Raw genomic sequence first — 14,966 nt, forward strand, 5'->3', positions numbered from 1 at the left:
TATATATATATAAATATAAATAATAAAAATTTTCTAAATCATTTCTGATTAGAGAAATGCAAATCAAAACAACTCTGAGGTACCACCTCACACCTAGCAGATTGGCCAATATTACAGTAAAGGGATATAATAAATGTTGGAGGGGATGTGGCAAAATTAGGACACTAATACATTGCTGATGGAATTGTGAAGTGATCAAACCATTCTGGCAATTTGGAATTATGCCCAAAGGGCTTTAAAAGAATGCATGCCTTTTGATCCAGGATTATCACTACTAGGTTTGTATCCCAAAGGGATATTAAAAATAAGTGGGAAAGGATATGTTTTCACAAAAAGATGTATAGCTGAACTTTTTATGGTGGAAAAAATTGGAAAATGAGGGGATGGCCTTCAATTGGGGAATGGATGAATAAATTTTTGTATATGATGGTGATGGATTACTATTGTGCTATAATTAATAATGAATCTCTTGATTTCCATAAGAAGAACCTACATGAACCAATGCAGAGTGAAATGAGCAGAACCAGCTGATCATTTTACATAGCAACTCCAACATTGTGGCATGATAAAATGTGAAAGACTTTGCCACTAATGGCAATACAATAGCCCAGGACAATCCCTAGGGACTTATGATAAAGAATGCTATCCATATCTAGAGAAAGAACTGTGGGAGTAGAAATGCAGAAATAAAACATGCTTTATCACTTGTTTATATGGGTATATGATTTGGGATTTTGATTTTAAAAGATTACTCAATTACAAAAATGAATGATATGGAAATAAGTTTTGATTGATAATACATGTATCACTCAGTGGATTTGCTTGTCAACTTTGAGAGGGGGGAGGGAAGGAACAGGGGAAGGAGAGAACATGAATCATGTAACCATGGAAAATATTTTTAAAAATAAAATTACATTAAAAAAGGATGTGAAAATAAAATAAAGTGAAAGATATTGTAGTAGTAGAATCAATACAACTATTTAGCCATTGACTGGCTAAATAGAGAAAGGAAGAGGGAGGAATCTAAGGAGATTCCAATGATATAAAGCTAAAGTTTTGAGTCCATGAAAATAGGGAAGTTGAGAAACAGAGAAATTCAACTGATTCTATATGGCCACGAGTCATGGAATATCTCAATCCTTGAGGAATCAAAATTTCAAGTGATCCTAACGATATGGAGAAATGGATAGTGAATATAATAAATAAACTGTATTCTATTACTATCAATGCTTTCCATGCAAGAAGTAATAGGTATGATAAAAAATATCATGGAGCAACTGTATAATTAGAAAGGGAAGTGGGCTTGTCATGTGGTGAGAGCAAGGCAAAAAAGATAAACTACCTTAGGGATACACCAGTCCTCAGATATTATAGATGCAGAGGAAGGCATCAGGCCAGTTAGGTAGTTTCTGTTTTAGAAAATTTTTGGTAGGATATGGTCACAGGTATAACTAGTAATTTTGGCACCTAGGGCAAATGACTCAAAGTAAGCTCAGGAGAAGCAGCATAAATTGCACCACCAGATCAAGGCAAATTGAATTGTTGAGATGGGGTTACCGAGATGGAGAACAAGGTGGGGCTGGGCCAGAGATGGCTCACCTGCTGTGTAGCCCAAGGGAGAGGAAGTATGTCATCTGATAGCTTCTTGTTTTAACTAATCACTCTCATTAACTAGGTGCTCAGTCCAGCTGTTTTAAAGCTGTGAATATCATCAAAAATTTGGTCCTCTAGGGACCAATGCTCAGTTCAACTCAACTTATTTATAGAAAGAATTACCGCAGAATGGGTTTTGGAAGTAATGCCCATTGAGAAAATAAAAGATCCACAGAAATACTAAATTATTAGCCATTAAAAGGTGGCACAAAAGCACATCAAAGTAATTCTGCCTAACAAAAAGTAATGGACAAAATGATAAATAGATAAAGCTAGACCTGTGATTTCATTATCTTCCTCATTAAAGAAATTCTCTCTAGCAGTACAGGTGAGCACTTACCTGTCTCTGCAATTCTAGTCTTTTAGGGAACTCTCAGTGAGAAATTTCCTTTTACCAAAGCAAATATTCTGTAACTTAACAGTATTAGAAAGTTGCTAGGGGCATAGGGAAGTTCTATCACTTGCTGTGGTTTCTGTAGCCAGTATGTGTTAGAAGCAAGACTTGAACTGAGGCCATCTAAAACTCCAAGACCAGCTTTCTATCCAGAGAATATCCTCTGATACCTGAGATTCTCATGCATAATAAACGTCATTTATTTTTGCTCATATTTGTGTTTCTTCTTTTGTTTCCTAGAGTAATCCTTGTGGTTTTTAAAAGCTGCCACATTTTTTTATATATGCAAAAAGCTCCTAACTATGAGCAGCTCAGTGGATAGAGTTTTGGAGGTCTTGGGTTCAAATGTGGCCTCAGATATTCCCTAACTTTGTGATCCTGGGCAAGTTACTTAAACTTATTTGCCTAGCCCTTGCCTTTCTAGAGTTGGTAGTAGAACAGAAAGCAAAGTTTAAAAAGAGCTCCTAACTAGAGCAACCTCACCAAAATAAATTAATATTCACTTTTAAGCTTTAAGACCTATATTAGTAGTATTTTCTCCTTAGTGTTGAACTCACATTAAGCTTCAGTTATTTAAACAAATTTTTTTAAAATTTACACTAACATTTTACTTTTTAAGAGGATGGTAAAAAGTCAGTAGATTAAGCTATGGCTAACTATATGATGCCAACCAAGCTAAGAAGTTAATAGAGAAGAAAAATCCGTTTATTGAAAAAAAAAGCAATCTAACCCTCTGTTAATAATGTGTAGGCTAAACAGTGAATGAAATTTGTACTTTTCAAAAAGTTGATTTTATAAGATACAGTTTATGCTATTTCAAATCAATGTCTCCAAATTAAATCATAATGAAGATTATATAGTATAGGATACTGTCCACCTCTTACTTTACTTCTACTGAATGTCTAATTTTCTTCTGTACTAGTTGCCTTAATATGATTGCATGGGATCAAGTTGCTCCTATCGTACATTTATAATATATGTTGGGCATAGAATTCTGTTCAAGTTCAGTGGTCAATATTGGTACCACATTCTCCAAATAATAGTGATGATCCTCCTTTCTGTTAATGGAAGACTATTAATAGAAAAATGTCTTTTGTAAAAGAGAATTTGGGTATTATTAGAAAAGGTTCTATTGTATCAAGACAATATATATCTCAATAAAATTAATATAAGAACGTGAATTGAATAGGTATATGTTATAGAAATGCCCGTAATAGGGGTCAGCTGCAAACAGAGAAACCATCGACTTGCTTGAATGTTGTGACTTTCCCCCATATCCTCAGGTGTGGAAGGGGACGTTTGTATATTTCCTCTTGCTATATCTTTGTAAAATCTAATTGATGTGAAGTAGTTAAATGTCATTGGGGTTCTGGTAATTGTCCTTTAACCATAGAGAGAACACAGCTGTGTAGATACTCAAGCAAATGGCAATAGAAAAAAGAAATTCATAAACCTTTAAGGGTTCTAGGGTTCCCTGGAGATGTAGCCTGTCTGGCTCTAGAATAGAAACTGGAGCTTACATGTTACATACATTCACACATAATAAATACATTCATAAAAATATACAAATACATGCATACAATAGAACCTTCCCAACAAGTGCTCTTCAAAGGCAATGTGTGTATACACACACAAATGTTCATATACCCAATCAAATAATTAATCACATATTTAACATTCATATATTTATATTTATGCATATCTATATGTTAACACTATAGAAAACATGGTACAGATAAGTACTGCTGGTTCAATGTTCAAACTGACCTGGCCCAATATGGCAGTTCACAAAATGGATAATAAATGCCAGCAATACTTTTCTGGATCATACTATTCAAAATGTAATTTTAAAATTTAAAATTGTAAAATCAGCCAACATGGTCTAATTGGCTGATAATGGGTTTATTTTTGTGGTTCAAAAAACACCTCAGTTTTTAATTTAGCCTTTAGTCAAAATTAGACCAGTCAATATGCATTTTTTAGATGACAAATAGGTTTCAGGCTCTGTGCTAATTGCTAGGGATACAAAGAAAAGCAAAAGACAATCCCTGCCCTCAAGAATATCACAATCTAACATGACCAGATTTAATGTAACCAAAGTTTAGTGATTTCCATTCTACTCTGATCATTCAACTCTGGCTCACAAGAACAGTCCAAGCAAGCCCAAAGGGAACTAATGCTCTTCTCACCTTGGCTTCAATCTGTGAGGACCACCTGGATCACAGGTACTAGAAACATCTAGGTGGTCCAGTGGATTGAGTACTGGACCTGACGGTAGGAAGATCTAAGTTCAAATCTATCCTTAGACATTTACTAACTATGTGACCCCTGGGCAAGGCATTTAATCTCCAACTACTTCAGTTTTTTCAAATGAGTATAATAATAGCATCTACCTAGTAGGGTTGTTATGAAGAAAATAAGTGATAATATTTATAAAGTCCTTTGCAAACCTTAGAATACTATATGTTATAATAATATTATTATTGTATTATATGAGTGCTGGGAATACAAAGACAGTGCCTGACAGGTATTAAATATATATGCAACTATAATTATTGTTATTATTATAATTATACACAACATCTGCCAGACACTGGTAAGCTCTGGAATACAAAAAATGATAAAAAAAAACAGTTCCTCTCCTCAAAATTTGTATTCTAATTTAGAGACAAGATGAAATCAGCTGTAAATATGTAATGGATGGAAAGAAATCTCAGAAGTTAAGGCACTAGTAGTTAATAGGGACCAGAAAAAACCTCTTGCATAAGTAAGATTTAAGTTCAGTCTTGAAGAAGTCGGGGAAACTAAGGCAGAGGGGCATTCCAGGCATGAGGGACAGCTGGTACTTGTGAGGAACAGCAAGTAAATTAGAGTTACTGGATTGTAAAGTAACTGGAGAGGAGAGAATGAAGAAGATTGGAAAGATTAGAAGAGGCCAGATTGTGAAGAATTTTAAATACAAAAAAATAGAGAATTTTATATTTGATCCTAGAGATAACAGGGACCCACAGGAATATATTTGGAGGTAGGGAAGGACATGTGGTTAGAATCCTATTTTAAGAAAATCATTTTGGTAGTTAGAGGATGGATTGGAATGGAAAGACTAAAGCCAGAGAGACCAATCAGAACACAATTGTAGTTGTCTAGCTCCATGTTGGCAAAACTATGGCATGTGTGTCATGGCAGGCTGCTTCCCTCCCGCTCTCCACAAAAAATTCTGTTTAAGTTCATGGTCTTGCTAGTTTCTTCATATACAATTGAGCTATTTAAACTTCAGATCCTTCCTGGAGTTGGGAATGTCTACTTTGCATCTGAAGACACATTCCAGGGTCTCTTTAGATTTTATTAAATGCCTTTACTGAACAATCACTGGCTATCTTTAGTTTGAGATATCTATGAAGACCAAGAGTTCAAGATGTCTCATAGGTAGTTGGTGACGTTTGAGTGCAGCTCATAAGGGAAACTAGAGGTAGATATATAGATCAGGAAATCATCTGTAAAGAGATGAAAATTGAATCCATGATTGTTAATGAGATCCTAAAGCGAAATGGTATAGAGGAAGGAAGTATGCATTTATTAAGTGGCTGCTATGTGTCAAGCACTATGTTAAGGAATATTGTTTAAATATTATCTCATTTGCTCCTTATAACAACCCTGGGAGGTAAGTGCTGTTTATCAGCTCAACTTTACAATGGAGGAAAATGAGGCATAAAGAGATTAAATGCCTTTCCTGTCTTGTTTTTGGTATGTGTATGAAGCAGAATTTGAACTGAGTCATGATACTTCATTCATTGTGCCACCTAGTTGGTTCATCTCTAGAGGGAAAAGTGAAAAGGAATCAGAATAGATCCTTGGGAGACACCCATAGTTAGGAGGTATGATATGGCTTATAGATACTTAATTTGCTTTTGGATCACCCTTAACTTTTCTTCCTCTTATTTATTATATTTTCAGATCAGAATGGCTTAACTATTCTTACTCTGTTTATAGAGCTCCCAAGATAGGAAAGATCACAGATTTCGCAGGAATTTTGCCATTTTGAATGTATATCTGGATTCCCGTAAGTTCCTGCTAGCTCTTACATGTAGACCAGTCAATTTATGTCTGTGCATATGGACAAGAAACAACTATTTGACATCAGAATTTATATTTCATATATTAATGATGAAGTCCCTTAGATTAGCAACAGTATTATTTCTTTGGGAAAAGACTATGATTTAAAGAACTTCCCGTATCTCAACCTGTCTCAAGTTCCTCCCTGCTCTAATCCATCCTCCAGTCACCAAAATGATTTTCCTAAAGAATAGGTACAACCATGGCACTCTTCCTCCTTCCACCTGTTTCCCTACCACTTGCATGGCCAAAAAACCTTTTTGATGTTCAAAGTCCTTCATAATTTACCTTCACCTCCTTCCTCCTCTTTTCCCCTACAATGTTTCCCTACCACTTGCATGGCCAAAAAACCTTTTTGATGTTCAAAGTCCTTCATAATTTACCTCCACCTCCTTCCTCCTCTTTTCCCCTACACATTTCCAGTCTTACTTCCTGTCAGTGATATTGGCCTCCTTCCTGGCCCTTGAATAAGACACCTCCATCTCCTGGCTCTGGACATTTTCTCCAGCTCTCTCCCATGTCTGAAATGCTTTCCCTATTCATTTCTACTTCTTGGCTTCCCTCGGCTTTTTTCCAAGTTCCACCTAACATTCCATCTTCTACAGGGAGCTTTTCTCAACCTCTCTTAATTCTAGTGTCTTTCTTCTTTGAATTATTTTATATTTTCCTGTATATAGCTTATTTTGACATTTTTGCTTGTTTTCTTTTCATTAGATTGTGAACTCTTTGAATGGAAGGATCATCTTTTGCCTTGTTTTGTATCCCTTCTCCACCAGTGCTTAGCACTGGCACATAGTAGGTTCTTAATAAATGTTTACTAATTGACTCTTTTGACTCTATGATCATGATAACTGAACATGGTCACATTAGTCCAGGGCAAAGAACCAGGCGCATATTCATTCATATTCTCTCTCTCTCTCTCTCTCTCTCTCTCTCTCTCTCTCTCTCATTGTATGTTACCAGTTGAAATAGACTTACTATTGCTGACAGTGTGCCAAGGGATTTTTTCAAATTACTCCTAACATAAAATTTCCTATCCTGAATGATCATGGTCCCATAATCAAATATTTTTGGCAGGCAGAGCATGTTTTAAACATTATAAATATCTATGGATGGCATATGTGTATATGCACATATATAGGTATATGTGTGAATATATATTTGTTGTACAATACAGAGCTTTTATTGCTAAGTTATGATATAATTATAAGATTGCCGATCCCTGCTTATATGGACCACTGAGTTCTGTGATTAAATTCTCAATGTTTAAAAGACCTTCCCCACTGAAAGTGTTTGCCTCTCAATGTCTATGATTAGTAGGGGGAAGAGGGTGGGTAATATATAAGTCCTGGACCAGAGATTATCTCTCTGACTTTTCTTGGACTGTTTCAAGGTGTGGGAAGACTTCTTTGGCAAAACTTATTTTAGGTGATGGATGGACTTGTTTGACAAAAATCTATCTCAAGGAGCTGTTGTGACTGGGGGCTAGCTGTGTGACAATATTTCTAAGGTCTATATTCTAAGCCACATTATTCTATATAGCAAAATTCTCCCATTAATATCAGATCTAGCAGGTCCACATTTAACCTGGTCAGTAGGTTTCCTCAGCATGCATTATATTCTGTTGCTATTCCACAAACTCATACATTATTTATGTCTGAAGAAAAGAATAAGCATTTTTACATACCTTCGATGAGAAGCATAATTGCCAGTAATATGTCCAGAGCCATCACAACCAGGGGTGGGGCACCTATAATTAAAATTGTAAATGGCATCATTTACTTGGAATGAATCAAAATGTTCAGACATTTAAGTTTTAAATAAGCACCTTCCTTGCTGAATTCTCAAAGACCTGTCTCTGCTAATGTCTAACCTATCTCTGCAGCGGTAGTACCTGACGGAACCATCCTGGAACCTAACTCAGTAAAAATAAAACACAGTTTCCAATACAAACCTTGAGTTAAATTCCTCATCCCAAGGTGCCATCACAGTTCTCAGTACGAATGTACAGGAGAGAGCATTCTTTGACTCTCTGAGCACAGAATAATTTTATTTCTTTTAAGTCATTAAATGATCTGATTTTGAAAAACAAATGAGAGTCCCTAACGTAGCTGGATTCTCTTATGGATACTTTCAGAAACAATGTGGCTTAGTGAATGAAAGGCAAAACTTGGAGGCAGGTCCTGGGTTCAAGACCTGTCTCTGATCTGTATTAGTTTTATAACTATTAACTCTATAAGAATATATATGAGTTAATCTGTCACAAAGGAGTTGCTGCAGATCTCCATTCATATCTATGGAGGGAATTTCCATACTGGAGATTTCAACACAGAAGAAACCATAGATACTGCCTATGGCAGTGATGGTGAACCTTTTAGAGACCATGTGACATGTTCCACACCCAGAGACCTTGTGCTGTGCCCTGCCCCCCCACTGAGTGCTGGGCACACCCTGATCCCCTCTTACCTAAACAGGGGAAGAAGAAAGCACGCCCTTGGGCTGCTGGGCAGAGGGGTGGGTGAAATGAGGAATGTCCTTAGCCAGTGTAGACAGGGGGAGGGGAGTGCCCAAGCACTCTGCGCCCCTCCAGCTCTGTCACCTGTGATCTGCCCACCTTACCCCCTATGTGTTCTTATTGGGCTGCTGGGCAGAGGGGTAGGTGATGTGAAAAAATGTTATCTGACAGAATGGAGGGGGGAAGGGAGCAGCACTTCCTGAGACCCTCTCTGACTTTCTAGTAATGAACTCTGGGGGAGTGGAGTGGGGTGCAGAGGCCTGCAGAGAGCACTTTGTGTGCCATCTTTGGCATGCATGCCATAGATTCGCCATCACTGGCCTATGCTGTTGCTTTAAATTTAGCAGAATACAGTCTAACAGGGCTTGTCTTTATGCAGAATAGGATATGCCACAGGTCAAATCTTACTCCTAGCATAACAACAATGTGGCTACTTACATTAACAACCTCATGTAATAACTTGTAAAGCAGGTGTTACTCTTGGCCCTGATCCCTAATAAAGGACTTTAATTCTATTTAATATAACATTTGGTTAAAATGAAAACTAACACAAAAATTCCTACAGCGTTCAGTGACCTAGGTTCTAAGGTAGCCTGAAGAACAAAATCTTTATCTCTTTCAAGTCAACTCTATGGATATAGATCAGTTTGACTTGTGGCTCCTCAAACATGACACTCCATGTTCTGTGATGTGTTTTTACACATTTCTGTCATTCATGTCTAGGCTTCCTTCAAGAATCAGCTCAACTCTTACCTCTTTGGTTACTTTCTGAATACTCTGAATATATTTTACCATATTTAATTACTTTGTCTCCACCATTAGAATGTATACTTTTTGAATACAATATCTAATATTTTTTTGCCTTTTCTTGTACCCCAGAATTAGTCTGTACATTTAATAAATACTTGTTAACTGACTGGTCAACTATCTTAAAGCAGCAGGATGTTAAATTCTTTGTGGGAAGGGCTATTTTTATGACTGATTGTTTCAGTGTATTGCCAGATCTACTTGTACACAGTAGAACTTAGTAGACGCTTGCTGAATGTAATGTAATTAAATCATTTGTTTTTGTTTTTTATTTTTCTAGTTGGCCAGTTGAGCCAATCAAAATGGTTTGTGATTTCATTTAATCAAACTACTTTCTCATAACCTTTGTCATTTAGAAGACTGGAGCAGATTGTCCCCTACAAATGATGCCAACTTGGGAACCGGCAACCAAAAGCTCTTCTCAGGCTTTTTGATCTCAGTCATGAGTAATCTGTTTTCCAAGCTGTCTTACTCACAGCAACTGAAACAACAGTTTCACAACACTTACCATGAAACACATAGAGACCAGTGCTGGGGCACAACATGACACTCATAACTGGTTTCACTTCTGGCCCTAAATAACAGTGATACTAAACAATATCACCACCTTGTGGTGAAATTGTAATTTCACATTTTCCTTAGGCAAGCCACCTGCAGAGCATCTCCTTTTACTGTAAAAGTTAAAAATAGATATAGTGTACTTTGTAGGGTTAAATTTATTTAATTATCTTTAGATTGATCATGAGGGCTTTGGGTTGACTTTCTGAATAGAAAGGCACACTGGATATTAATATTGAGAACAGGCCAGTAGAAGTAACAGCTCGAGGCTTTGACAACAAGGAACCTTATTTCTCAAGACGAGATGATAACTCTCAATGAACAAAATAGAAAATAAAATGAACTGTAGACCAATTTTAGTTACACGAATGCCATGTTTTGACATAGAGACGAACGAAGGCCTGTTGTAATTTTAAACTGCTCAAAGTCACGTTCAGTCTCGAGCAAGGGAATGCAATCCTAGATCTCACAGCATACTTGTCATATCATTTTGAAGACTTCAGCTTAGTTAAGGGCCAGTCCCCAGAGTGAGGGTAACAAACAGCCAAGTGGAAATGATTTCCCTAGGCAGTCTTTGTGGAAACTAGTAATAGGTAAATGAGAAATGGGTTTTCATATTAATATGTTTTCATGTCAAGGGGAGAAAAGGTTAAGAGTGATAAAAAAAAAACAAAGGAGGGAAGGAAGCAAACAGGGATTTAAAAAATAGAAATATGCACATTGGTGAGAGGATATTTTTAAATGGCCATAGAAGACTAGAGTTTGAGCACATGACTATGGTTTGGTACACATAAACACATACATACAAACATAGATTTTTGGGAAAAAAGACTGAGCAGCCTATTTTCAAAATAATTTATTTGGTAGAATTCAAATGGTCATCTCCCCTCCTACTCTCCATATTTGTTTAAGGGTATAAGCACAGCCTCTACAGATATGGGTTGCTCTCTCAAGTGGGTAATTACCTGCAAACACATAGTCCTCATCAGAGGAAAAGCTGTAACTAATACAAGTTGCCATGTCTCAACAGAAAATAAGTTCTGTTCTGAGAATACTAAAAAGGGGGAAGCCATTTCTTAGCAACCAATACTTTATATTTGACAACAATTTTCTTAAATATTTCCATTAGCTCTTCCAAATTAAAATGCTTACTGCAAATTGATTCATTTTAATATGATAAAAGAACTGCAGAAATATTCACTGGACTTTTCCACTGCTATTTTCAGGTGTGATATTATAAAATGCAAGGGTTGTTATTTTGTAATACATACTATTATACCATACTGTAATATATACGATTTCAGTATATATCATTTTGTCCTTACATATTATATTGCTATATTGTATTATAATATATCATATTATAATGGAGTCATGATATAGTACTTTTAGAGCAGATAAATGTATGGAGGGAGTTCCCTCACTCAGAATATTTTTTACAGATGAAATCACAAGGTTGGACTAAGCATCTACTTATTGATTGGGGTCTATGTTGTAGTGGGGAGAAGTATACCCATGCAGAATAACAACTGGGCAATATTTCATAGCCTCGCAGTAATCTAGGAGTGTCAGGAGGTAGTGACCCATGCAAGGTATTTGTCTTCCCTCTCCTGGAATGTATACGCTTCTATTCACCTCTGCCCCTTAGCATCTCTAGTTTCCTGTAGTGCTTTGCTCAAACATTATCTTATCTAAATGAAGCCTTTTCAGATCCTCCTGTCCACAGGGCCTTTCCCCCAAAGGAATCTATTTTTTAATATCCCTTACAAGCTTAATTAGCATTAAGTATGTATAAATTACTAATTAATCAAATTTATTCAATCATTGATATAAAATTATTGAAATTAATGATTATAACAATCTGTTATCATTCTGATTAATTATATGTTTAATTAATTTCTTATTATAAGTTTAATAACACTTACTGACTGACATAAGCACTAGAGTGTTAAGTTCTTTGTGGGCAAGGACTGGTGTTTTTGGTCTTTGTATTGCCAGTGCTTACCCTAGTATGGTGTCTATGACAAGTGCTTAGTCAATCCTTTTCCCATGTAATATAAATGAATGACCTGGTTTTATTTTTATAGTTATACATGTTGTCTCTACTGTCAGCTAGACTTAAACTCTTTAGTGTCAGAGACTATGTACCTTTTGTCTTTTTCTCCATAGCACCCAGACCAGTGGCTGGCATCTTTGACCAGATTGGCTATTTCACCACTGTAGGGATTTTCTGGTGAGGAACTGCCAGGGCACATCAGTCCCTGATAAGCATTAGCTAAATGTATGTCATTGCTCATGATCACACGTGGCTGGTATGTCTTCTGAACTCAGGTGATTCTGACTCCAAACTTGATCTTTACTCAGGTAGTCTTGTTGTTTCTCCTGTACAAATGTGTATACACACTTAAAGATGTGTGTGTATATACAGATACACACATATACAACTACATGGGCACACAAATGAATATGTGTATATGGATACACAAACTGTATATCAAATAATACATAATATACTTCATATAATATATAACTATATAATTTCCAACTATTACAAATTAAAAAGTGGTCCCTATACTATTAAGATTCCAAAGTACTTTTCAGAAGCTTGAATGTCATTTACCAAAATTTCTTTTCCTTACAAAAAAAATCAGAAAAAATAAGCAGCTGAAATTTTTTTTCTATCTACTTACAAGCCCACAAACTCAACTTGGCTCATCTCCCCAGAATTTTTCATGTAGAAAGGCACAGTAATGCCTTTATTCTCAGAAAAGAGGGGTGGAAACCTATAGGTTTGTGATCTTCGCGAGGATTCCATTCTCTCTGCTGACTTTCTTTAGAATAAAGGCATTTGGAGTCTGTTTTTCTAATCATTATTGGAACTTTCGAAGTGTGAACTAGACCTCTCTCATGCTGTTGATGCTACAGTTAACAGACTAAAAAACAAACTCATAAAAGGCATGTGAAAATCTGCATTTGCATGAACTCCTAATGGTTACAGTGGAGTGCCAGGGACACTGAAAAATCTCTGCTGTTCTGCACACTTGCTCCTAGCTTCACTCAGAACCAAAGAACATTGATTTCTAAGGATCATCAATCTATCTTTGTCAATTTTGAGTCATTTCAGTCATGTCTGATTCTTCATGACCCTATCTGGGATTTTCTGGGCAAAGATATTAGAGCAGTTTGGCTTTTCCTTTCTAGTTCATTTGACAGATAAAGAAACTGAGACAAAGTTAAGTGACTTGCCCAGGGTCACCGAGCCAGGCAATATCTCCGGCCATATTTGAACCAGGTCCTCCTGATTCCAGGGCCAGCATTCTATGCACTGCACAGTGTGGAACAGTGGAAGTATTGTTGGTGGCAGAGCCAGGGGATCTAGCTTAGAGCCCTGGCCCTTATCCCTTCTTGCTTGCTTGCTCCAAATCTCTCCCTACTCCAATCTATTCTCCATAAAGGCACTAGAGTGATTTTCCTGAAGCATAGGCCTGATCATGTTATTCTGCTACTTAATAAATTCCAAGGGCTCTCTTACAGGATCAAATAGAAACTTCCCCATTTGGCTTTTAAAGTACTTCATAGTCTTGTCCCTTCCTATCTTTCCAGTCTACTCACATGTTACGTCTTTCCATATTCTCCATGGTTCAGTCATACTAGCTTATTTGTTGATTCTCATATTCTACGCTCCATTTCCTATTAACCCCTTTGCCTGGAATACTCTCTTTCTTTACCTCTCCCTCTTAGAATCCTTTGTTTCCTTCATAATTTAGCTCAAATACTATCTTCTCTGGGAGGCGATTCCTAGGCTCCCAGCTAGCTATTAATTTGTAATAGTTATTTTTTATATGCTTTGAATCGATCTGTTATATACCTGTACATGTACATGTTGGCCTCCCACTTTGAATGTGATTTTCTTTGGTGAAGAGAGTGTTTTTTTGACTTTGGTTTTTAATCTTCAGTGCTTAGCACAGATCCTGGCATATAGGAGGTCTTAATAAATGCTTGCTCATTGATTCATTAATTAATTTTCTTAAGTATGTAACCTCCCATATTATTTTTCTGTAGTTTTATTTTTTTAATCTATAATTCCTGTGATTTCTCATCTGTGAAAAGAGTCTAGATGACCTCTGTGGTCTTTTATAGTTCTAAATTTATGTTTCTTGTGGCCTTTTTGGAGCATATGAACTAAATTCTGGAACTATTCCTAAATTACTTTATATCCTAATTTGTTGAGTGTAAGGTCCTTGAAGCAGCTAGGTGACTTGGTGGATAGAGTTCTGGGTCTGGTATCAAGAACATGAGTTAAAATTTGCCCTCAGGCACAAACCAGCTATGTGACTTTGGGCAAGCCACTTAACCTCTGTTTGCTTTAATCTATCAGAGAAAGAAGTATCAAACTACTTCAATATCTTTGCCAAGAAAAGCCCCCAAACAATATTGGCATGCTATGCTCCACAGGATCACAAGAGTTGGACATGACAAAACAACAATAAGGTCCTTGATGGCAGGTAGAATGTCAATTTTTCCTAAGAATCCCAGAACCCAACACAGTCTCTAGAATACTGTTGAAAATTTCAGACTATTTGCATGCTTTTGCACTTTTATCACTCAAGACAATCTCTTTCTCAATCTGTTTCAGAAAAGTCAGTATTAAAACAAACAAACGAACCTCCAAACTCTCTCTATATATACAATAGAACATATATTTAGAACTAGAGAGACCTCAGAAATTATCTGCTGAAACAAGTAGAAAGTAAGGCGTCAAAGGATTAAGTTACTCTCTTCAGTCAAAAGGTAATGAAGATTCTGGACCTCCAGGCTTCCAAAGCAAATCCTTTCTTTTCCCTTTCTCCTTTTCTTCTCTCTCTCTTTCTCTCTCTCTCTCTCTCTCTCTCTCTCTCTCTCTCTCTCTCTCTCTCTCTCTCTCTC

The 14,966-nt window shown here is 36.5% G+C and overlaps 1 protein-coding gene across 1 annotated transcript in view; it reads right to left on the reverse strand.

Annotated features, from left to right (window-relative positions):
• Positions 1-14,966, reverse strand: part of MYT1L (myelin transcription factor 1 like) — a 309,828-nt gene that overhangs the window by 82,811 nt on the left and 212,051 nt on the right. The window contains exon 16 of the mRNA XM_044660933.1: positions 7,848-7,910. Within this exon, the coding sequence (XP_044516868.1) occupies positions 7,848-7,910 (63 nt within the window). The remainder of the gene's footprint in view (positions 1-7,847; positions 7,911-14,966) is intronic.

The sequence above is a fragment of the Gracilinanus agilis genome, chromosome 2 (genome assembly GCF_016433145.1).
Source record: "Gracilinanus agilis isolate LMUSP501 chromosome 2, AgileGrace, whole genome shotgun sequence".
NCBI classification, from domain to species: Eukaryota; Metazoa; Chordata; class Mammalia; order Didelphimorphia; family Didelphidae; genus Gracilinanus; species Gracilinanus agilis.